At 48.5% G+C, this 25,734-nt stretch overlaps 1 protein-coding gene across 1 annotated transcript; it reads left to right on the forward strand.

Moving 5' to 3' along the window:
- The first annotated feature begins 674 nt into the window (after nt 1–674).
- Nucleotides 675–19,796, forward strand: TGFB3 (transforming growth factor beta 3). Its single transcript, XM_082839416.1, has 7 exons — nt 675–1,041; nt 8,436–8,599; nt 8,892–9,021; nt 14,125–14,232; nt 15,991–16,159; nt 18,353–18,506; nt 19,450–19,796. The coding sequence occupies exons 1-7, from the start codon at nt 690–692 to the stop codon at nt 19,606–19,608; spliced, it is 1,236 nt and encodes a 411-aa protein (XP_082695542.1). The 5' UTR covers nt 675–689; the 3' UTR covers nt 19,609–19,796.
- Nucleotides 19,797–25,734: the final 5,938 nt, after the last annotated feature.

Raw genomic sequence — 25,734 nt, forward strand, 5'->3', positions numbered from 1 at the left:
CCCCCGGGGAAGTGTAAACAAAAGAGAAAGCATGAATGGTGTGCCCGAGAGACAAGTGTGTCCTGTGCTGTCCCCATCTTTAGCTGGGCCAGCAGCGGCCTAGCCCTGCCTCTCCCCACCTACTCACTGGTGATCTTTTTTTTTTTTTTTAATTTTTTTTTTTTTTCTTTTCTTTTCCATCCTCTTTTCTTATTCTCCTTCAGGGCAAGGCAAGGATTTTGATTTTGGGACCCAGCCATGGTCCTTCTGCTCCTTCTTTAAAATACCCACTTTCTCCCCATCGCCAAGCGGCCGTTTGGCAATATCAGATATCTGCTCTATTTATTTTTACCTAAGGAAAAACTCCAGCTCCCTTCCCACTCCCAGCTGCCTTGCCACCCCTCCCAGCCCTCTGCTTGCCCTCCACCTGGCCTGCTGGGAGTCAGAGCCCAGCAGAACCTGTTTAGACAAATGGAGAAGAAACCCAGAGCTTCAAGGCACACAGTCGGCGTCTTCGTGCTCGGGGCTGCCAGCGCTTCCTGGAAGTCCTGAAGCTCTCGCAGTGCAGTGAGTTCATGCACCTTCTTGCCAAGCCTCAGTCTTCGGGATCTAGGGAGGCCGCCTGGTTTTCCTCCCTCCTTCTGCACGTCTGCTGGGGTCTCCTCCTCACCAGGCCTCGCAGCCCCCGGGCCTCTCTCCCCTGCTCACGCATGAAGATGCACTTGCAAAGGGCTCTGGTGGTCCTGGCCCTGCTGAACTTTGCCACGGTCAGTCTCTCCATGTCCACTTGCACCACCTTGGACTTCGACCACATCAAGAGGAAGCGGGTGGAAGCCATTAGGGGACAGATCTTGAGCAAACTCAGGCTCACCAGTCCCCCCGATCCATCGGTGTTGGCCAACATCCCCACCCAGGTCCTGGACCTTTACAACAGCACCCGAGAGCTGCTGGAAGAGGTGCACGGGGAGAGGGGAGACGACTGCACTCAGGAAAACACCGAGTCGGAGTACTATGCCAAAGAAATCTATAAATTCGACATGATCCACGGGCTGGAGGAGCACAGTAAGTCCAAATTCCCGCCGGGGTGTCTGCTCTGGAGGGTCTGACCTGGAGTGGGTAGCTCCACAGAGGGGGGCCTAGCGGTAGCCACACAGCAGGGTGCCCCGGGCTCACCCGCACCGGCTGGGGAGGTGCGATGCGCAGCTGGGGCTGGGTAGGTGGGTGGGGAGGGAGACAGAGGCACTCTGGTGAGAGTCGAGTGCTGGCAGGAGGCCGGGGGCCCCGGAGCTGAGCAGCTTGCTGAACTCACATCACATGAATTTGGAGTGACATTGCGCTGTCCCGTTAGCACGCGTGCTGTGGCACGTGTGGTCAGATGGGTGCATGTAGGTGCCATAAAGGGGCAGGGCTGGCTCTCTCATGAGAGAGGCCGTGCGGTTCCATGAGCTGGAGACCTCGGTCTTCTCCCTGCTTTTCATACCTCATTGTGACACGTCTCACGTTCTGTTTTTCCAGTTGTGGGGAAGAAGAGTATACCTGCCCCAAGTTATTGTCTGTCCAGCTTTTTGAGGCCCAGGCAAGGGGCAGCTTCTCGCTGCCTAGGCCCTTCAGTCCACACCATGCCTGTGACCCATGTGAGCTGTGTGCGTGAGGGAAGGGGATGCGCCTGTGTTCACGTGGCTGTGTGCTTTAAAGCCATGTGTAGTCTGGTTTCATACGGTACACAGATTCATGGGTGCAAAATGGGCGTCTTCCGGGCCCGTGGACACGGGGAAAGCGGGGATGTGGCTCTGGATGTGTAGATGACGGCCGGCAGCCCTTTTGTGTCTGCGTGTTAGGGGAAGAGTGGGTGGGAGGTGTGGCTGTGGATACAGAGGGGACGTGTGTCTGGGAGTGTGTCTTCCCAGGAAGCTCCCGTCTGTGCCGAGAAGCTGGGAGGCTTCTGGGTGAGACGTCTGTGTGTGTTTGTGCACGTGTGGAAGTCATGTGTATTTACTGAACGGGGATTTAAAAAACCTCAATACAACAGAGAGAGACTTGGCAGATGCTGGGAAACTGACAGCCCAGGAAAGAGGAATGTGAGCCACTCGCAGGCCAGGGACTCTGGGAATAGCTCTGTTTGCTTCTCCTACCAGCAGGTGTCCTCGACGCCCAGGCTACCTCAGCCTTGGCTCACCTGAGAGGTGGGCAGTGCCCAGAGTGGGGGCGGGAGAATGGGACGGAACAAGCAAGGTGAGGGTGGTCAGCGGGGGCGCTGCGGGGGCTGAGGCGAGCCTGGCCAGAGAGGAGGGGTGGGCAGCCGATGGATGGACCGGCTCTGGCAGAAGGTGCCGGAGGCCTCACCGGGAGCTGGCCCGTGCCAGGCCCAGGAGCCTGCGGTTGCTGGCGAGGGGCTCCCGCTCCGGCTTCCTGTGGCTGCCTTAGGAGGTGGCTCCCGTGTGGGGTGGTGGCCGGAGAGTGAAGCACAGCTAGTGTTCCCTGGCCAGGGTTCTCTAGGTGAGGCTGACTCAGGGTCCTCAGGGGCCTGTGGTTCCCAGAGGCACCAGCAGCTGAATGGCTGAACCCCCAACCCCCTGGGCACCCACAAAGGCAGGACATAGTGGCCAAACATCGGAGAAGGGTGGAAAGCTGACGCCTGCGGGAGAGGTGTGAGGAGAGTCCAGGGCAAGAGGAACAGACTCCGGGCCTTAAGGATCCGGGCCAGGAGGAGGAGTCCCAGGAAGAGGGATCTACGTCACCGGGGCCCACGCCGCCTGGAATCCCAAGCTGAGAACAAATGAGCCAGAGAGATGTAAGGGCACCCAGGTGCCAGTGGACATGTGTGCAGAGACTCAGAGTACAATTAGTGGACAGCCCTGGGGACAGCCAGGACAGGGCTGCACAGATGCTGGGCAGCCCCGGGCTGCAGCACCAGGACCTTCCTTGAAACTGCAGTAGGTGAGGGTGGACCTGGGGCCACAGAGCCATGATCAGGCCAGGAAGAAACCTGGCACGGTGGGCAGGATGCGACTTGAGATATCATGAAGGGTCCGGGGCCCTGTGGGACACGGGTGATGCCAGTGAGCCTTGCAGGTGCAAACAGGAAGCAGGCCCAGACTCTGCAGCTGTTGGAGGTGACACAGAGGCTGAGCAGACGCAGGCCTGGCCTGCCCTCGGGCTGGTCAGGTGTTGAGCCAGTCCCAGAGAGACAGATGCACGAGGCACACCAATTATAAAGAGGCAGTGGGCAGATGCAAACGTCTAACAGATGCTGAGAGGGAGCAGAGAGCCACCCTCCGAGGTCGGGGCGAGGGAAGCCTAGTGTCTAGAACTCCTGAGGGTGGGCCGGGGTCTGTGGGTGGGGCACTGGTAGGATCTGAGTGCCAGAGCTCCTGCTGCCGAGGTGATGAGATCACATTCCCTTCCACATTTCATCACTCCCAGCCCCTTCCGGTACCCGGTGGACAGGCTCTCAGAGGGAAGTGACAGCAGGAGCTAGGGCAAGGAGACAAGGGTGCCTGGAGTGCGAAGTGCAAGAAGGACTAACTTCCAGTGGCGTAGGGGAAAGGGCATCAAGGTGAGAGCAAAGAGGATAAGACCGTTCTCTGGCTCTGCCCTGTCAGATGGGTACCCTGATTTCCCTACTTTCCAGATAAGGAGACTGCAACATGCATCAATTAAGTGATTTGCCCCAAAAGAACCAGGGCTGTAACCTAGACATTCTCCCTAGAGAATGCATGCTGTTAAACAATAATGCAAAACATAAAATATGCATTGTAAGCCCCACCTTTAACCTTTGGGCTCCAAGAGAACTTTGGTTTATGATATGAAGGAATCACATGTTGGACCAAGCAGGTGGGCATAGGAGCTATTATTGTATGTTAGTAACCCTGGTGGCAGATTGCTTAGGGATCCCTGGGTGTGCTCTTTCTTAGCTCTGCCTGTTTTTATGGCCTGGAGATTCATACTGCCACAAACGTTCTCCCAAATTCAACAAAAGTGTTTTCATTATCTGCTTAAGACTCTCAAGCAGGTTAAGCAACTACACCATGTGGAATTGAGCTAGTCACACCTCTGACCCTCAGTTTCCTCATCTGTAAAGTCAGAGATAATCTCTAAGCTCCCTTCCAGCTGAGACAATTCTTTGTATACATCTGGGATGATTCAACAGGTCTCTGCTGGGGAGTGAAGGCAAGACTCATGTATATCTTATTCCTATATAATTCTCCAGGATTTTGCTATGGGAAGTGGGTAGAGGCTTTCTCTGACCCACGTGGTGGGGAAGCACACAGCTTTTTCAGTTCTTTTGTCATCCTTGTTATCAAGATATCACCAGTGTAGGTGCTGTTTTAACTTCTGGCTTGTAATTATCTGTGTCTGGCAGGAGACCCTTGTTTTCATCCGAGGTCTGACGCTAAGACAACCAGTGAACCCAGAGTTCATGAGCAAAGAGAAAACGATACTTTAGCGTTTCTTTTCTGGATGCTACTTTTAGATCTTGTTCATTCTGAAAATTAAAAGAGGTTTCTTATTGAAAGAACTCATTTGATCTAAGTGCCAATGCTCTCTGCACGCTAGGTCAGTGTTTCTCCAAGTGTGGACTAGAGACTAGGTCAATGTGAAAAACATGAATTCCCAGTCCCTAGCCTACCCTTACAGAATCAGAATCTCTGGGGGTGTCGTCTTGAAGTATCTGTATTTTTAACAAGCTCCGTATTGATTTTTAAGTTCACTGACACTTAAGACTCAGTGAACGAGGGCAAAACCTTTCCTTAGAAGGCCTGCAAACACAAGAGCCCACAGAGCCCAGGCCCCTGATGCAAATGATCTAGAGGAAAGGCTGCAGCACAGGGACCATGACAAACTGCACAGGACACTTGGCTTCGGGGTCATGGAGAGAATAGGGTGTATGGGGAGACTGGTGGCGGGGGGACTTGGAACTGCCCATGTCCCATTAAAAGAGGGTACCCCCCACTCAGCTCCTGCCAATTTTTGCATTGGGGAATGTGGGTCCACCATGACTAGATCTTAACTGCCTCCCAGAAGAGCAGAAAATCTTTCTGTGAAATTTCCCAACTTTTAACCTGGGCTTAAAATGTTTATGGGCTTCTAATTCAAAATTTTACAAAACAATGCATTGGCCAAACAATATTTTAACGGGTTAACATTTAAAGGTTAACCTATTTAAAGGTTGAATCCTTAAAGCTGTGGTTTATCAGAACATCTGGATGCCATGGTACCCTTTGCAGAGCACTATAAACTGTGGTTCTCAAGCCTGGCTACACATTAGAATCATCTGGAGATCTTAAAAAAAAAAAAAAAAAAAAAAAGCTCTGGACCCACCCATACTCCAGTGAGGTAATCAGAATCTCTGGGGATTAGGTCCAGGCATCATCTGTTTTTAAAGCTCTCCAGGTGATTCTAAGGAACAGCTAGGGTAGAGGAGCACTGCCACACTGATATATGTAGTCCCATCATTGGAACCAGAAGTAATTTTACTAGCAGAAATCATGAGCACAAGCAGAAGTACATCTAGGAGCCCAGGTGTCTGAAAGCATTAAAAAATGCCCAGTCTAAACATGGTCAGCTGTTTCCAGATTTTTCCATGAATATCCTGCATGAATATTCTTTGCTTAGTTTTCTCTCCCTATAGTAAAAAGGAGAAAATAGCACCCATTAATATATATACTTTGTGTGCAATAGAGAAAGTTGGTCATAATTTAATTTGTAAAGGTGGACCTCCTAGGCCAGCTCTCAATAATACTAGTGTTCTGCAGAAGCATGGCTTAATCACAAAACTGGGAAGTGGTTTTTGTCTGAGGCATAAGTTGGCACTCTAGCCCCATTTCATGGAATCCTGCTACAGTTTGTTGGTGAAATCACCCCTCCACTAAATGATCTCTGAGGTCCCCTCCAACTTCCAGAGTCTTTGCTTCAGTAAATGAGGTCAGAAGACCTGGGTTCAAATCCCACCTCTGCCACCTACTATGTGAGTGATCTCGGAAGAGTGATTTAACTTTCCTGATACTTACTTTTCTCATTTGTAAAATGATAAATTTTACTTATTCTCATTCTCCTCAAGGATTGTTAGAGGGTCAGATGAGTTAATAGAAGTTCTGTGAAATGTAAGGTAGTGTTATTACATTTTGTTTATTTATTTATACTCTGGCTCATTCCACAAATTATTTAAAGCGTGGATTTAATTGTCAGGAAGATTATGTTTACATTTTATTTCCTCTCCTATACAGTTCTTTTAAAATCACTAATGATTGTGTCTGAGCTTTGCTTGCTAGTGTCAGTTTGCTTGTGTCAACTAATTCATGTGTGACCCTGGCCAAGACCCCTCTGGGCACGAATTTATCTGAAGTGGGTTGCACTAGATGACCCCTAATGTCCCTTCTGAGTCTGTTAGAAATCTGTAGATCCCAGGGATAAAATATGACCTTTCCCATCCCCTTGAAATCTCCTTGAAATTCCCACCAAGAGGAGTCTAGCTTGGGGAACAGATACCTGATTGATGGGCTGGAAGAAACAAGGAGGAAGGGTGACGAGGGTGTCCTGAAGACCCTCTTGGCTCATCATCCCCCGTCCTCTGGCTCCCCACTGTCTTGCCCCCCAGTCTGACTCTCCTCACTGGCAAGGGCCATTTTCTGTTCCCCTTTTCCTTTTTATAGCAACGCACACACTGTGCTGACGTATCTTTTATTCCCTCTTTCAACAGTTACTGGAGGTACTAGTCTAACTGAAGCCATATTGATGACAGCTCCTCTGAGACCCAAGTGTGTCAGTACTTGAGAAGGTTTCCCTTCCAAGGAGCTTACCCATGTCCAGAGGGTTACAGACTTGCAAACTCAAAAATTAAACGGCCATCATGATCCCTCTTTCTGGTTTTATCTGAAATGGTTTAAGGAATAGTTGGCAGTATTCATTCTTTCAAAGCCAGTTATTAATCAGGGCTTCATTAGCTAGTATTCACACATTTGTTTTCCCAACATCTGTTCCATTAATTTTCTAAGAACCAGTGTCAGACCCACCAGATGGCAACTTCCAGAAACACTCACTCATCCTTTCCTACAGCTCAGTAGCGCATGTGCCTGTGTCCAGGCCTCTGATCTCCCGCCCTGTCCATGACTTCCTAAACCCCCCCTGGGGTGATTATGGGCTTGTTCCAGCCGTGTTCATTATGTGTGGAATCTGGGTCTCTGGGCTTGAGTTTCAAGTTCTGGCTATTGTTACCATTTGTGTAGAAAGTTTTTCTCTGGGTGTTAATGCTGCTCAGACCTTGAGGTTGTAAAGAAATGACAGGATCTTCCTGTCTCCTTTATCTGGCTCTGAGGGGGTGGGAAAGAGCATGCGCGGCCTTCTGTCTTGTGGATGGAGGTTCAGAGGCCAGCAGGGTGACAGAGGCTGGCATAGTGTGTGCTGTCAGGGAAAGTAACCCTTAGAGAGACAGGAGCCAATGGTGATAGACTGGCTTAGTCTGAAGAAACATCTGGGGGGTCTGCCAGGCTCCAGATGTGTGGGCTCCTTGTCACACCAGTGCTGTCTCATTAGATCCAGAGTGTGACTTTCTATGACTGCCTACTGTTAATAATATAAAATCCAGCCCCTTGGTCTGACGTTTCAGCTTCCCCACAGGTGGACCCCAATCTACTGTCTTGACCTTGTCTCACAGGCTCCAGCCTGGCTGCTTCAGGTCCCTCTTACTCACGTGCGTTTGCTCCCCTCCCTGCCTGTGCTTCCAGCAGTCCTTTCATGTAACATTCTTTCCTCTGCATCCTTAGACCCTTTCCTCCTGCAGGACCCAGATCAAATAATCACCCAGATTAAATAATCACCACTTCCACGAAGTGCTCTCAACCCTCTCCCTCCTCTGACTTGTTTGCAGCAACTCCTAGGCTTCTCCAAAGGCCCTTAGCACTTTCCCTCTGGTCCTGTTGTTTGGTCCATGTACTAACAGCCTCCCCTGGACATTAATCTCCCTGAAGGCAGGGGCCCTGTCTCTTCCTTTTTGCTTCCCAGTGTTAGCCTGTGCTCGGCACATAGCATTTGTTCACTGCATGTCTGATGAATGAATGAATGCCTGAATGAACAAACGCATGAATGAATCAACTAGCTAACAATGATTAAACTGCTAGAGGAAATTGCTGATATCACTGGAGAATCTGTATTTTCTAAAAGAGTAGGAAAGCAGGTTGGAGAGCCTGCCAGAGTGGGGATGGCGAGGTGAGGGGTTGGAGGGGCCAGTTGTTAGTGCCATGTCCTGGGGACCATGTCCTGCTTCACCATGAGGCCTATGTGTGGTTCCAGGGCCACCCCGGATCTTCCTTGGGTTTTTCCACCTTTAGGTCTGAGGCCTCAAGCTTCTAGAGAGGTCACAGGTGGAACCCTGGCCCCTTGGTGAGTGTCTGCTGGCAGCACACTGTCCCTGTGGGTCTCGCTCATGCTGTGCCTCTCCCCACTGCTCTGCCTCCTAGATGACCTGGCCGTCTGTCCCAAAGGAATCACGTCCAAGATTTTCCGCTTCAACGTGTCCTCAGTGGAGAAAAATGAAACCAACCTGTTCCGAGCGGAATTCCGGGTCTTGCGGATGCCCAACCCCAGCTCCAAGCGCAGCGAGCAGAGGATTGAGCTCTTCCAGGTGAGCCCCCTTCCAGGACAGACACCACTCAGGCGGGAAAGCTGGTTCCTTGGCCAGATCGGGCCTCCACGCTGCTCAGAGTTCAGCAGACCTGGGTGTGAATCCTACTTTCTCTGAGCCTTAGTTTCTGTATCTGTGTCTGTCGTTAAGAGGATTAAGACTTAACCGAGGAACTCAAAGGAACATTTAAGAAGTCTTAGTTTGCTGTTGCTGCCCCTCTCCGTCCTCCTACATCATGACACGCGGGTGCCCCGTCCTGGCCTCGGGACTTATTCCTTCCTCTGCCCTGTAGATCCTCCAGCCGGATGAGCAGATAGCCAAGCAGCGCTATCTCGATGGCAAGAATCTGCCCACGCGGGGCACTGCTGAGTGGCTGTCTTTCGACGTCACAGACACTGTGCGTGAATGGCTCTTACGAAGAGGTAGGTGGACTCAGGATGAGCATTTTGGAAGGAACCTCAGGTCTCTTGGTCCTTCATGACACAGAGGGAAGAGGCCAGAACTAGGGGAGACACAGATCTGGGTTCAAAGCCTAGCTTTGCCATTGACCTGTTGTGTGTCCTTTATTCGTTCACTCAACTGATATTGACTAAATGCTCACTCTGAGCCAGGCCCTGGGGATTCAGCAGTGAACCAGGCAGGTGAGGTCCCAGATCTCATGGGGCTTTCAGTGGGAGAGACACGTAGTAAACAAGTAAACATATTGATGAATAAGACTTCTATATATATTATAGTGATAAGTACCAGGAAAAACAGAAAGAGGGCAAAGCGATAATGACTGGGTGGGGTCCAACATAAGATGTTCAAGGAGTCTCTATGAAGAAGGAATTTGTGCACTGAGATATGAGGGACAAGAAAGACCCAGTCTGTGAAGGTCAGGATAAAGGATGTGCTAAGCAAAACCAGTGAGAAGCAGCAGGAGCCTGACTGGTGTGGCTGCAGCAGAGTGAGCTGGGGGTCAGAGGGAAGCTGGAGCCATATGATGTAGGACTGTAAGGCCACGGTCAGGTGTCAGGACTTATTCCAAGTGTGATGAGACGTCCTGGGCGGGTTACAGCAGGGCTGGGGATGTGGGGGGTGAGGTGATTTGGTTTACATCTTTCCAAGACTCTCTGGTTGTCATGAGGTCAAGGGAAGAAGTTAGGGGCCGTTGTAGCAGCTCACGTGAAAGCAACATGGGCTTCGTCCGGGGCGGTAGCCGTGTGTATGGAGATGATATGGATTTGTTCTGTATTTTGGAGGTGGAGCCAATAGGACTGACTGGTGATTAGATATGGGGTGAGAGGACACAAGAGGAGTCTAGATGACTGAAGATTTGGGGCTGAACACCCATGTGGTAACACATTGAAATAGGGAGGCTGGGAGAAGAGCAGGTTTGGGGGCAGGTTCCATTTTGGCCGATTAAGTTTGAAAGGCCTGGCAGTCATCCTGGTAGAGCTGTCCAATAGGCATATCCAACTTCACACGTCCCAAATCTCTCACCCACTCGCTCTGCTTCCTCACCTGGAAAACAGGTAATGGTGTCTTCCCTTCATGCCTCACAGAGCTATTTTAAGGATCCACTGTAGTTAAGAGAACTTCCAAGTTTTTGGCCTGTTATGGGAGAGTAAGCTTTTATTAGGTCAGACGAGGAAATGGAGGCCCAGAGAAGTTAAGTGGCTTGACCAGAGTCATCCAGCCTGGATTAGAACTTGAGTCTCCTGATGGACAGTCATGGTGCCTCATGGCATCACGCTCTGCTATTTCTTCCCTTCTTTGCTTGGTGGTACTGCCTGGTCTGGTGCTCAGTGGGTTGAGGGTATCTAAGGTGGTCCTGTCTGTTCCTTGTATCCCTCCTGTGAAGAATTTTCTATTCTCATCAGTTGCTGGGGAGCCACAGTCCATCCATCCACGTACTGATACCCAGAGTCCCTTGGGCAGGTGGGTCCTTCCTTGTCCTCAGTGTTTTAGGAAATTAGGGGTTGAAGCTCTAAGGCAGAGATCACAAACTGGTTGGCCTACCAATTTTGTTTTAATTTAACTAGTGGTTAACAGTTTTTGTTTTAAAGTCAGGAGATTTCACATAAAACCTAGACTTCTGGCTTTTCTTGACACATGGGAAGACTTCCTGGTAACAATCCATCAGAGGTGAGTAGGGCCACCTCTTGAGGCAGGGCATGCATTCTTCATGTCACCACAGGCCCTGCCATTCCCCAGTGTTTCCCAAGAGTGCGGCTGGCAGTCCAATTCAGCATGATACACTGGCTCGCTTTGCTCACTTACATAACCTGCTGGGCTCTGTAGGCATCCGAGTGTGCAGGTCCCCATCTGAGGGGTGTAACCTGGTGGCTGAGTTGGCAGATAGGGGGCTGGAGGTCCTGCCTCAGCTCCAAGGGTACTGGGATTTCCCTCCTATTTCCCTGACTGAGCATGAAGGCAAAAACCTGGGAGAACCCATGTGCACCAGCTGACAGCAGCACTGTGGGAATTCTGACTCAACTCTGCCTAGAGCCTGACATGGCTGCAGAGAGGAGAGGCTGGGGAAATGAATCTCTCAGCTTCCCTGTCTGATTTTGATCAGCTCCACCTGGATTTCTTTGAAGCCCTGGGCACTTGAAGGAGTTCTTATTTTCACAGCTGCAGAACTCAATGAGAAGTTTGCACTGAGAATGATTTCCATCCTCCTTGAGACATCAAAAAGATAATTTCGTAATAAAACCTATGGGTTCCCCACCCACCGTCCCCACCGCTGCCAATTCTGAGGTTAGTTCTTCACTGGAACCTTCAGTTCCTGCTCTGGCCGCTGCTGCCCACCCCTCGCACGGGGGAGTCATTCACAGACCTTTACTTCTGCAGAGCTCCTGAGTCTCTTGAGGGTTCTTGGCCCCAAACAAGGCAGTAAATGGACTCCAAATGGAGCAGTTGGCGGTGTGGACTGTGAGGAGACTGAGTCACATATACGGTCTTGTATTAGTTCAGCAAACATCTAAGAACCTACTGTGCACCGGTTCCCAGGCTGCTTTCTGGGCCCAGAGCCGGCTGGAGCCCTCTCCAGGGCTGTGGGCCCAGGTCTTCACACCCCTGTGCTATTGTTCCACACAATCTGTTGGCTCCCCTGTGTGCAGGGCCTGGCCTCCCCAAGCAGGCCGGGCAGGGAACACGCCCAGCACCATGGCTCAGGACAGGGGGCACACTGGGAATACACAGGCGTTTTGTATCTCAGTGACTGTGTGGGCATCTACCTTGATGGTCCCGGCTGGGCTCTCTTTGGTCCCTCTTTGTCTCTAACAGTTAGGAACGTGGCTCTGATATCAGGCTGCCTGTGTTTGAATCTTGGTTCTACCACTTACTGGTTGGATACCTCGGTCAAGCCATTTAATTTCCCTAAGTCTCAGTGTTCTCATCTGTATAATGCGGGGAGGGGGTAATAACAGCTCCTGCTTTGTAGGATTAGTATGGGGATTACGTAAATGACTTAATGCACACATAGTCTTAGAGCGGTGCGTGACATGTAGCAACACTCAACAAACGTTGGTGATTGTCGTCATCATTCTCTGAGCCCTCTACCTGGACAGAGCCTGCTAGCCAAGCCAGGCACCATCACACACGCACTACCTGCACCCTAACCCTAACTCTCCCCAACACATCTGTCTGCATCTTGACTTTCTAACTCACAGACTCATAGGACTTGTCCACTCTAGGTCTCTCCCGGACTACTTAAACCTTTCTGGGTAATAGGAAGTGTACTACGTTTTATGTAGCCTGTTTCAGCTACTCTAGCTCCTTCTTTCAGCCACCTTAAACCAGAAGGAGGACACTCCTTATACATCCCTCTCTATCCACTTCTTGTTCTCCATCTGGGGCTCAGCTTCCTTGTTATATTGGCCCCTCCCCAGCCCACCAAAGCCAACCTGGGACAGAAATCTTCAAGCTGAGCAGGTGTCAGTGTGTCCCAGAGGCTGCCCTGACTGGGGGAGAACAAACGAAGCGGGATCTAGAGTTTATGGGAGAAGGGATTGGGCTGGTTTTTAACTAGTAGAACTGGGACATCCAGGTCTGCCTTTTGCTGACTGGAATCTCTGGGCTTGGGCCATTCTGCGCATGAGAAGGGTGCTGAGGTGGCCTGGACTCTGGGGTTTTCCCTGCTGACATCAGATTTCTGGAAGACCCCAGGTTGGCCCCAAGGCTGGATGCTCACACAGAACTAGGGTGACCTCCAAGAGCAGGGCATCAATCAGATCCCTGAGGCGCTGACCCTGACTTCAGAGGTCATCCCCCCACGACCTCTCCCATACCTGACCATAGCTGGCTGCTGCCCCGGATCAAGAGAGCTTCCCCGATTGAGTCTTACCCACCAGGACTGACATGATACCTGACTACCTGGTTTCCCTGCACAAAACTACTGGATTCAGTTCAAATTTTTCATTCCTTATTCCTCCTTTTTTTTCTTTCCACTTTATGCAACCCCTTTTACTAGTTTCCTTGCTTTCCCAATTTTAGTTACCAAAATACCCGATCCCACGGCCAATAGGAGAAAGGGCCAGAGCTGGCCTTCTTGCCCCACAACATCAGCCACCAAACCCTGGTGCCTCCAGGCTTCCTCACACTTGTGTTCTCCGAGCTCATGCCATCTGGGCCCTCGGCCATGGCCCTCTGCCTTCTCTTCCGGCCTGTTCTCTAATTTCACAACCATCTTCCTGAGCCAGTGGCTGTCCTCAATGAGCCATCCACAGCCCCGCTGGATACATTTACAACTCCCCCGTTAAGGTGAACAAGGATTGCCAAAGAAGAAACTCTAAGTAATCTTGACCTCATCATGTCCTTGTTCCTTAAGGAAAATATAGCCAGGCATAACTGAGATTTGCATCTTATCTCCTCTGGAATCTACCTCTCTCTGTCTGTCTACAGTTGTAGCCCTGGTAGAAATGGTGGCCTCTTCCACCTTACTGATTCTGCTGCTTGCTTGCTGGAGACCTTGCTCTAGCCTTGCTTTCTGAATTTTAATCCTAGAGCTCAGCCTGTGCCCCTTCCTCCCATCTTGTGGCCTTTTGAATCACAGCCTCTCTACCCCACAGTTCTTTAGTTTTCCCCTTTCCCTGGTCTCTTCCAGGCACTCTGCCTCTCTCCTCCGTCGTTTCACAGCTAGAATATCTCCTCTCTCAACCGACATGTATGGGGTGTGACTGGTTTTCTCCTTTCCTGTACCCTCATCCTTTTGCCCCCTAGTAGGCTGGTGCCATTTTTTTTTCCCTAAACCGTTCTTTGAAAATAGATGACTATTAAAGTTCTCCTTCACGGTGCCCACTAGTTTATGCCTCCATTTGCTTGTCTGTAACACGACAGAAATTTGTGGAATGTGGCAGCGTGAGCGCGAAGGTCTGCTATCGCCCTGGTAGCACTTTCTGTCACCTGTGAGCCTCAGTCTAACTCAGTTCCTATGACTGCCTGTGGCGGCAGAGGCCCTGGCTCTTCTGTGTGTGACTGGTGGGTACCCTTCTTCATCACACAAACTGCTTTTCTCACCATTGCTGTGTCTTATTTTGCAGAATCCAACTTAGGTCTGGAAATCAGCATTCATTGTCCATGTCACACCTTTCAGCCCAATGGGGATATCCTGGAAAACATTCAAGAGGTGATGGAAATCAAGTTCAAAGGTAACAAAATGGATGTGTATATGGTAGAATGGGTGGGGGAGTTCATGAAGCAGGACGGAACAGGAAACCCCTACCAGGCCCCAAGGAAGGGAACCAAGTGAGCTCCCTCACGGAGATGGCCAACTGTTTTGCACTTGAGGGATTCTGCTTTGTCCCAAAAGCAAGAACTCTCTATTCTATAGAGAAATACATTAGCATCTGGAAGACAGTGTTATGCTGGTAAGAGCCGTGAAATCATGTAGGCAAGCTGGTCCACTTCTCTGAGCTCAGACAGCAAACTGGGGATGACAGTACCTCTTTCACCAGGTTGTCATGAAATCCAATGCGATAACGAATGTAAAATAGAGTGCATGGATGGTCAGCAAATGATAGTTGTCTTTGCTTTCCCTAAAAGAAATGAACTTTGGTGGCTGTGAATATGAGCACTCTGACTATTGGGCTTTGCAGATGTCGCAGAGCCCACGCGATCCGACATCCGGGTTTGAACGACTGCTTTGGGCCTCAGGGTATTTGCATTGAGGGCAAAATAGTTGAGAGTCATTTCTGGTTTTCCAGTATGTTTCCAAGGCACTCAGCCTAGACAGTCTCTGGATTCCAGGGAAGTACTATTTTCCTTTCTAAGCTCTGTTGTGGGTGACTGAGGCACACCTGAGGCCAGGAGGTTTGTCAAGGTCAAACCAACCAATTCAAAGCCTGAGGTCAGAGGCGTGTCTGGAAAAAGGTACAGGCCTCTCTTGACTCCCAGCCCTGAGCAGTCCTTTGACCCTTCATGGGCCTTATTTCAGAGCCTGATTTTTTTAAAAGCACATCATTTGACATCCTAATCACAGAAACTCAGAGCTCAAAAGACCTTGGAGTCCCTACCTGCAGCCCGGGTTGGGTTGAAATCCTCCCACTTCACTAATCGTTATCTTGTTCATAAAGATTTTCAGAAAAAGAAGTTTGAGGTCCATCTTCCCATTTATCTTCCAGTCCCAGTGCCCCTGCGTGAGGTCCAAGTCCCTCCTGTCACCATGCAAATTCATCTCCTCACGTTCCTGTCCCTGGTGGAGATGGACCACAGCCAGCAGCTGGCCGTCACAAAATAGATCTTCTTTTACTTGAGACTCTTTCTAATTCAGTTTTCAGTCTTTGCAGATGAAATGGCAGGTTTCCTTTCCAGTTTGTCTGCTAAGCTGTTTACCATACACTTCATGATCTTATCTGAGTTTTATAGAGAAAACACTTTTGAAACTATAAGTGCAATGCGAATGTTGACAATTACTCATTCTTGTTCTTCTGGCTCCCATTCAAACTGTCTTAAATTGTGACACCTGAAATCATAGGTAGGACTTCTGTGCTATTTTGGACCAATTCAGATTATAAGAGGAAACTCATATCCCAAGCTCTAAGTCTCAGAATCTAAACTGACAGCTCAAAAAAATGTGTTAGAGCTGCCTAGTGACAAGGATGCTTCATGAATCCCTGTGGATTCCCTAGGAAGCATCTCGGGAAGGGCTCTCTGCCCTCTGAAGGATGTATGCACAGGAGTCACGAGGGGGTCTGACCGGGGGCGTCTTGCGCGCCGCTAGATACCGGTTCCTCCACCCAGTCTTCCCCTTCCTGCAGCTGGACGTTAGCATGAAGCTGCATCTCACCCACCCCTTCCTTGTAGACCCCGCTGTCCCTCGTCCTGAACAGTGGGGGGATGGGATGAGAAAGCAGCAGCCACCCTGCCTTCCCTAGACAGGAGACCATCATCTTCCTTCCCTTCCACAGGTGTGGACAGTGAGGATGATCCAGGCAGAGGAGATCTGGGGCGACTGAAGAAGAAAAAGGAACACAGCCCTCATTTAATCCTCATGATGATTCCCCCAGACCGGCTGGACAACCCAGGCCAGGGAGGTCAGAGGAAGAAGCGGGCCCTGGACACCAATTACTGCTTCCGGTAAGCCTGGGCTCACGCAAGACCCACAGACTCCTGAGACCACATTGATTGCACGCCTTCTATGTGTCAGGCCCCAGGCCTAAGCCACCCCCAACTGAGGGTCCCTGATGCTCTTCACAAACATCTCCCAGGAATGGAGATTTAGAACCTCTTATAAATCCTTTTCTGGGAGCCCCACTGTTTTCCCACAGCCCAGCCCTGTAAGGGCCTGGACAAAGTAAAGGGGGAGGAGAGAGTTGCTCAAACGGTTTGGATTAGAGGCTTGGCCTCTCCATGGTTTTCATGCTTTAAAATACTTGTAGAGTATGTTTGTGTGGCAGGGAGATTAATGCAGAGATGTCCATTAAAGAAGGGCTCAGTTCCCTGTGAAGGGTCCAAGGATGCTACTGGATGAGGGAAAACAGGACAGTCTCCATTTGCAGTGGGGAATGGGAGCTAGGGAAATTATGAACTAATTTGGAAATAGTTGGGTAGCCATTGTAAAGAGATTAAAAAATAGCATCTTATTTAGGAATACTTTAGTTTCTCATTTATAAGGGAGGGGGATTAAGAAAGCACACAGAGCAATTACTGAAAGGTAGAAAATGGCCACATCCATGAGAAGGTCTGAAAGATAAACTACTTGAAGGAATTTGGAACAAGGAGCTCATCTATGGACGCAGGAAAGGCTTGAAGGGTGTGGAATTTGAGCCTAGTCTTCAGGGCTTTGTGAGGCTTGAGCATGTAGGGAGATGGGAGGAGGAAGCACTTTGGGTAGAGGAAGGCGCACGAATGGGTCAGCCTGGCCGGAGAGGAGGATGCCCGAAGGGAGCTGGGGAGGATGAAGTGGGAAATCTTTAGATCTAAAGCCATGTCTTCTGAGGAACGATGGAATGAACCGGGGATGTTGAGCTTGCGGAACAGAAGGTGTAGGAAAGGCAGCGTGGTTGCCTCCAACTGAAGGCTGGCATGTAGGTTTGTTCTGTGTGGCTCTCAGTCAGTTAGGAATGGATGTTCTTGGCTGCAAGTGACAGTGGCTTAAACCACAGGGGATTTCCTGTTCATGAGAAGCGTGTAGCAGCAGGCCCAAGGTTGGTCTGGATGCTTACTTACGCCATTGAGGACACAGGCTTTCTCTCTCTCCAGTCTGCCACGCTCAGTATGTTGGCTTTTCATCCCCTTGCTTATGGTCACATAGCAAGACTGCTAGAGCTCCAGGTATCCTGTCCATGCTCAAGACAAGAGGAGGGAAGGAGGTAACCAGCAGCCTTCCTCTTCCATCTGTGACTTACAAAGAATCAAATACCTTTGCCAGAATTTGCCCTCGCCCACTGCATACTTCTGCTTATGTCCGATCGGTCATTGCTGGGTTACATGACCATCCCTACCTGCAAGGGAGGCCAGGAAAACAAGTATCTGGTGTTCCAGACTGTAATGGGCGGTGGCAAGAGAGAAGGCAGGGTAAGAATGGCTCTTGAGTAGAAAAATGAGAATGTCTGCCACGGTTTACCCTCGGAACCCACAAGAAGCCAGATTTTGGCCAATAGTTGCCTTTGGAAGTAGCAAGTTCTAGGTCCCAGCAGGTACTGAAGGACAGGCCAGACGCCCACTTGGCAAGGGGTATTGCCAAACGGATTTCTGCAGGCAACGGAATTGAAGTGGCCTCATAATCACATTTGGGGTAATCTGGGAATCATGAATCTAATAGAAGGATATGTCTTGTTTGGATTCAATAGCCTCTAGACTTAGACTAAGCAGTCATTTACTATAGTACATAAGTGCATAAGCTTAGAGTTTATTTTTGGTTGGGTGCACATTAGGCAGGTAACAATAAAACCGACCTCAACAAAGTTGAGTTTGCTAGTAACATTCAGTGCTTGGTTTTATGTGGAACACTTCAAGTCTTTGTTTTGATTCATGCTGTAAAAGGGGCATGGCCACTTCTGCCTTTTTTCTCTTCTTCATACATTATCTATGTATGTATATATCCACGCCTACTATGTCCTTGGGATTCTGGTCTTCAACAGAGGAAAACGCTTTTATAGTTAGTACAGCTCAATGCACTCGAACCTGGGAGTCCACTGATTAGAGCCACCTCTCATGATGACCAGGAAGGATTCCAAGTGCAAATATGAGGGCTATTTGTGAAGTTTTTTATGTTGGTGATTTCCTTTTAGGTTGATTTTTAAATCATTTTCGTTGTCGTTGTTGTAGCAATCTGGAGGAGAACTGCTGTGTGCGCCCTCTCTACATTGACTTCCGACAGGATCTGGGCTGGAAATGGGTCCATGAACCTAAGGGCTACTACGCCAACTTCTGCTCAGGCCCGTGCCCATACCTCCGCAGCGCAGACACTACCCACAGCTCAGTATGGAACAGGGTCATGCCGCGTGGGGGGGTGGGGCTAAGCCAAGTACGCCACTTGTTAAAAAGGATGCATGAAGGGCTGCATGTTGAACGAGCGGAGGATGACCTGGGGTGTAAAATCCCTTTGGTGACGGTTCCGATCTTGGCACCCTGGCCCAACTCTAGTGGGCCACATTCTACCCTTTAAAATTCCTTCCCTAGTTTCACCCAGACTTTTAAGTTGCTTTGTCTATTTGCTTTTGTAATATGGAAATTAATTACGGTCACATGCCACCCCCTATGTCAGAGATGCACATGGGCTGGCAAGGAATATTGGGGCCGAAAGGCCTCTACTGTTGGATAAAGAACTCTAATAATTCTGGCCTCTTGAATGTAGAAAAGTTATTTTAAAAGACAATGTAAAGCACACAGAAGAAGACTATACGAAACAAAGGGAAAGAGAGGGAAGTCCACGACCGAACCTAGCTTGTCTTTCCCTCAAGAGGAATCCAAGATAGGGCAGTAACTTGTGAAGCGTATTTCCTCATAGCTCCTTGTTTCTGCATCCTGTCTGGGGCCCTATACTCTGGCACTGAGTAAATGGCTCAAGGCAATGTTTAGTGAGAATGGTTCTCAACGAAGTGACCAGTTACGGCTAGGATGAACCAATACAGGGGGGTTTCTTCACAGCCAAGAGAATTTCATGATCAATTCCAAGTCCCCCAGTTACGGGGGTTATGCTTAAACCGATAGCGCTCAGACCGACGCCACGTGCTGCATCCCGTGTGGATGAACAGTAACCCGCCACTCACCCGAACTGGGTTCCGCCAGTTCCTCTGAAGGAGCACCAGTGGCCCATTTACCACGTGCTCAGTCTCTGGAGCAGCCCCTAGACCTTGTAGAGTCCCTGGGCCCCTGGCCTGAGGTTCGGCTTTCCAACCTCTCAATGATGCCTCCCTCCCCAGGTGCTGGGACTGTACAACACCCTGAACCCTGAAGCCTCGGCCTCCCCTTGCTGCGTACCCCAGGACTTGGAGCCCCTGACCATCCTGTACTATGTCGGGAGGACCGCCAAGGTGGAGCAGCTCTCTAACATGGTGGTGAAGTCCTGCAAGTGCAGCTGAGGCTCGCCTGCTACAGAGAGAGAGGAGGGATTGCCACTGCCTGCCTGCCTGCTCGCTCCTCGGGAAACACAAGAGCGATGGACCTCACCTTGAGGCCTGGCCCACAACCTTCAGCTCCAGGCAGATGGCTGAGATGGGGGTTCCCTTTTGGAACATTTCTCTTTCTTGCTGGTTCTGAGAATCACTGTAGTAAAGAAAGTGTGGATTTGATTAGGGGAAGGTTGAACTCTACGGAACACATGGATATTCTGTGTCACAGACAGAGGTGGTGGGGACAGAGGAAGAGGGATGGCAAGTCGACACGTCGCAGGGCCATGGGATTTGGGATACCCTAGGGAGGAGGAAGGGCAGAGAATGGCCGGGGGGCCAGACTGGAAGACACTTGGAGCTGAGGTCAGATTGCTCATCCATCGCTGCCCCACGTCTGCTCGAGGGGACCTGGATTACGTCATACAAGGCAAGTGTTTTTCTTCAGGCAGGTTCCCAAGACAAAGTCCCAGAATTGTATCTCATACTTACCTGGGATTATGGACAAATCTGTTAGTTTTGCAAATTGTCCCCTGGACGTCAGTCAGCATCAAGGGTCATTACGGGGTTGGGGGGGGAGGGTGGAATCCAGGTAATGCAGTTCCTGGGCCCTATGGATATGCTGAACTCAGAAGCAGACGGTGGGAATTAACCCTCTCTGGTCTGCCCCCTGGGTTCCTCCTCTCGCCTTCTTCCTAGATCGTATTTCTCCTTGGACATTTGGCTAGACACCTTCCAGGTCAGGGTGCACGTATCTGGATTTTGGGTCTCTGCAGCCTTTGGGCATTATGGGTTTCCCCTCCTGACCCCCGAGACCTTGTGCTCATCTGGTGTTCCTGGAAGCAGGTGCTACAACGTGTGAGGCGTGCGGGGAAGTTGCACAAGTGCCACACAATGACTTGGCCCCAGACGCATAGACTGAGGTATAAAGACAAATACAAATATTACTCTCAAAATCTTTGTATAAATAAATATTTTTGGGGAATCTTGGATCATTTCATTTTCTGGAAGATTGTTTCTAAACAATAAAAGCCTTATTCTAAGGTGTAAGTCTGACTCAATGTGTCCTTAATTACCCTCTTCTTAATTCCATGTTCACATCTAATGATTAGAGGTAACTGGAATCGGGGGCTGAAAATCTCAAACATCGAAACATTGCTGACCGTGAATTCCCCTGACAGTGACACACTGCACTGCCTTCTGCCATCTGAGAGGGCTGCACTACTGTTTGTGTTCCCTTCCGTCTTGGATACATTATCCTCAGACACACAGAGGCAGTGGCTCAGATGTGCAGATAGCATATGAATTTGACCTCCATTTAGTTGTGGGCAAAGTCACTTGGGGTGATTTCACGTATGGAAATGTGTTGGCTTGTACATTCACTATAAATTCAGTTGAGAATTAGAGAAACTGTCTGTGGCAGATGGCCTAAGAATATGAGGCTAATTCTGTTACCAGGTTGAGCCTAAAAGAGCTCACCAGGGACTCCTTTTCAGAGGATGGGCCTCTTGTCAGGGATTTGGGAACGGGAGAGGGCAAGAAAAGCGCAATCCCATAGTTCTCTTATGAGGTCATGGATGCCAGCGCAATGCAGAATTCTATTGCGGCTTCATGTCCACCTGAAGCAACCATCTGCAGTAAGTGAGGAACCATCGAGCAGCTCCTGAAAAACATGTTCCTCTAGAAATTACTTTACCACTGGTAAAAAAGAAGTCTATCTGAAGCTAACATTTTGAAGGTGGAAGGATGTGTACAATATGTTCGTGTCTGGAGTCGTCCCAAATTGAACTCCTGAATTTGGTCCCTGAGACTCTCTTCCTGCTTCCCCTATGCTCAGGCAGTTCTCAGGGCTCCTCTCTCAGACTTCAGCCTATGTGGCACCCATTTACTTCCACTCTATTTCAGGAACTATGTCCCTGCTGTAAAATCATATCTGGTGGCACTGTGCTCTATCTTACCCAAGGGAGCCAGTGGGTCTGAAGAGGGGATGCAGCATGCCTAGCTCGTCAGCCATGGCCATAGCCAGCCCAAATTTCAGTCTCTCCATTGATGGCAGTCCTTCTCAAATTTCAATGGGCAGAAGAATCACTCAGGTGCTTATTTAAAATGTACAATTTCAGGCTGCAGCTTTAGAGATGACTTTAGGACTGGGGTAGGTCCAGCCTACCTAAAAACTGTATTTTGAGAAGCAGTGCCTTATACCTGACATCGTTGGTCCTTGAGGCTTAAATGAGGAAGAGGGAAATAATCCTACAGGGCCTAGAATAAACATTTTTTTTTCTTTTTGGCCGCACTGCGGCATGTGGGATCTTAGTTCTCCGACCAAGGATCAAACCTGAGCTCCCGGCAGTGGAAGTGCAGCGTCTGAACCACTGCACCGCCAGGTAAGTCCCAAACCCTCCTTTTTATCCAACCCCATCAGACATCATTAGAACGTTGGCCTGAGGGTTCATCCTAATGAACCAAGGCAATGAGCAGTGTTTCCTGAAGGATCCCAAAGGAAACAGACCCACTGTGATCCCAAATCTTCTTTTTATGTTAGACTCTAGTCTTATCTTAGCTGATACAAATATGGGCAGGGGGTCTTCAGCCTTTTCTAGAAACTCAGAGTCAGCATTATTAGCATTCCCAGCCTCCCCATTCGACATGTCACTTACAGGCACTATAGAAACTTCAACCATTTGTCTGTCCATCTGTAAAAATACGTGCCTGTTTTGGGGAAGGTAAGGAGGGACACTACTGTTGGAGGGAGGATCATATGATTTGCTTGGTTTGTTACCAAGAGAAGTCCAATACCAATAATAATGACACTAAAGTACTTGGGTAAATGAAGGAAGAGATCCGGAGTCTGGTCTTACACCTGATCAGCACATGGTGAATGCAGTAAGAAATTCAGCCTGAGGATTCAATTCTGATGGTTACCTAGGGCAATTCCAAACACTCTAGTTGGTCTAAAAGTTCTTTTACTGGACTCATACCCTCTTATGCTTTTTTACAAGAACCGTACGGTGAGTCTCCCCAAACACCTTATTTCCCAATTCTACACATCAGCAGGGGACTATGAAGGAATTCTAATTTGTCTACTAACCAATTCATAACCAAATTAGCAAAACAGTTAAGATGGTCCTCAAACTACTAACCAGAAGTCACAGGAACACCTGGAATGCTCTCTTTTCTCCCGCAACTGACAGACTTCATCCCTCACAAGCAAACAGAATGCTTCAATGGGCTCAAACCTGTTTTCATTCACCAGGAAGGCAATAGAGCCCTTCTTCTCTTTGACTTTTTGGGGGTACTTTTTCTTTTAGGATTTCAATGCTGAATCTATAGGACTTTGTTGTGGAAACCCCAGATGCTGGATTCTCCCCCAATAACTCCTTGTGGCAGCTAAGTCAACCTTCAATGGGCTCTGCAGTCACCTTTCAACCTTTTCTCCAGTGGAGGCCAGAGAGAGGACCTAGGACAGATGAGGAAGCAAGAAAGCAGAGGTAAAGCAGAAAGCAACCAGGGGGCTGAGCTGCATCGTTCTGATGAGCTGTTTAGGTAAACACTGTGCGACTGGATACAGATTCACGTGCCACTGGAGGACCCGTCTGCTGTGGTCTGAAAATGGAGACATTTGCATGCCCCAGCCTCCCAGGTGCTGGAGCTGCCCCTGGGGAAGAGCCTGGGCCCACCATCTGTTGAAACCAAATATAAGAATAAAACATCTCTTTATAGCTCACATTTCTTACCTGAAGTTTAAAAAATTGCCCAGCAATGAAATAAAATGAGAAGTTGGGCCTATTTCAGTCTCGTTTGTAAATACTGATTGTTTGGAACTTAGTAAATGGAAAAAAAAGAAAATAAAAATAGACTTACTTTATTAATTTTAGAAATCAGTAATTCCAAAGGGTGCCTTACCATGGCTCATGTGGTCAGCAGCACGCGGACTTTTTTTCACTCTCCGGGAAACTTGTGATATAAACTCCCCCTTTCCCCCAAACCCTCTTGCAAGGGAAGAACAACTTTGGTACATAATGTTGTTGGGATTTTAGGCTTTTAGGAGGTAAAAGCTTAATACTGCAATCTGGAAAAGAAGAGGAAGCAAAATGCAAATGGCCAAAGAGCCTCTTTTATATCATCTCTGTGTGGTAGCAGGAGAGGGACAGAGAAGACCTAAGCAGGTGGGAGAGGGGGTGAAAGGGGTAAAAGATACACGTGTGCTCTGATGGGGTATATATCGCTTCCGCTGAACGTCCCCACTGCCAAGTTCCAGTGAAACCGAGCTGACATGTTTTCCTGTCGTCTCAGGAAAAGTCTGGATTGGCTGATAGGTAACAATCTACTGCCACTTCTGCTGGTAGGCACTGGGGACCGAAACAGCAAAAACAAAATACTCTGGACCCCTTGCAGCACTGGTGGATGCTTCACTGGAGTCACGCACCCAGGAGTAGTGGAGTAGTGGATAGGTTCCTCCTCCGCGTGTCTGTGCTTCATCTTTTAGTGTGAGCGGGATCTGAAAAAGAGGAAGTCAACCAACCACTGAGTGTCTGAAATGAGCACGTAGGGTTTTACTAATTTACAGGAATGTTTGGATTAGTTAGCATTACTGAAGAATAAAGTAGCTGTGGCCCAAATAAATGAAGATCACTTTGAAGTAAAAAACTATTAATTTTAACTACTTTTGTTGGAAACGGTTCTAAAACACTCCCATCCTGCTGCTGCTTCTTTGTTGTGTCGTTTTCTTAGTTTCTCCCGGCCCCCCATAAGAACATTTTATCCCTTCTGCTTCTTAAATAAAAGATGCTAAGTAAGTTAGCCTTTTCTAGAAACTCAGAGTCAGCATTATTAGCATTCAATATTGAACCACATGGAAAAATTGCTCTATGTACGCTCTAGAGTTTGTCTAAATCTTCCCTCCGTGCTGGGTTATCAGATAACACTCTGCCTTGTACCCCCTGCCTCCACCCCCAAAATACACATCTACATTTCTCCATCTAGTTTAAGAAAAGGAACATTACTATTACCCTAAATCCCCTGTGAGACCCTCCCAATTCTTTCTCATTTCCACTATCTTGAATTTTGGGTTTATCTTCCCCTTGTTTGCTTTTAAAAAACAGGTCTATTTACTACATATACTTATATCCCTACACATTTTGTTTTAGTTTTATGTGGTTTTGAATTTTATAGTGCTATTTTATTATGTGGCTATTCTTGTATGTGATCTCAGTACACAACTGGAAGAATTTCTTTAGATAGATACTTAGGAGTGGAATTGTTGGGTCATAAATACTTGCATCTTCAACCCTCTAAAAATAATGCCAGCTTATTTTCCAAAGCAATTGTACCAATTCATACCCCCTCTGCCAGTGGATGAGCTTCCCCCCCAACCTCAACCACCTCTACATGTGGAGAAGCGGTATTGCCTGAATTTAAAATTTTTGCGAATCAAGTGAGGATATGATGGTATCCTACTGTGGTTTTAATTAGCATCTGACTGATTAGGAATGAGGCTGAGCATCTTCTCAAGTATCTAGTATTACACACATGTTTTGTCTTCTGCAAAATGCCTAGATATGCCTTTTGCTTATTTTTCTATTGAGTTGTTGCTTCTTGATGTTTTTGAACAGCTCGGTTGAGATATAATTCCATACCATTCAATTTACCCATTCAATGTGTAAAATTCAGTGACTTTTAGTATATTCAAGTGCATCCATCACCACTATGAAGTCTAGAACATATTCATTGAAAGGGAATGGAAACCCACATCTCAGCCATCACCCCCATACATCTCATCTCCCCAGACCTAGGCAACCATTAATCTACTTTCTGTCTCTATAGATTTGCCTATTCTGGACATTGCATATTACGTGGAATCACATAATATGTGGTCCTTTGTGTCTGGCTTCTTTCACTTACCATAATGTTTTCAAGGGTCATCCACATTGTAGCATGCATCCGTATGCTATTCCTTTTAATGGCTGAATAATACTCTATTGTGTATATATACTCTATTTATTTATTCACTCATAAGTTGATGGGTATTTGGGCTGTTTCTACACCTTGGATATTATTAATAATGCTGCTGAAAACATTCAAGTGCAAGTTTTTGTTTGG

Source organism: Leucopleurus acutus (genome assembly GCF_964270905.1).
Source record: "Leucopleurus acutus genome assembly, chromosome: 1".
NCBI classification, from domain to species: domain Eukaryota; kingdom Metazoa; phylum Chordata; class Mammalia; order Artiodactyla; family Delphinidae; genus Leucopleurus; species Leucopleurus acutus.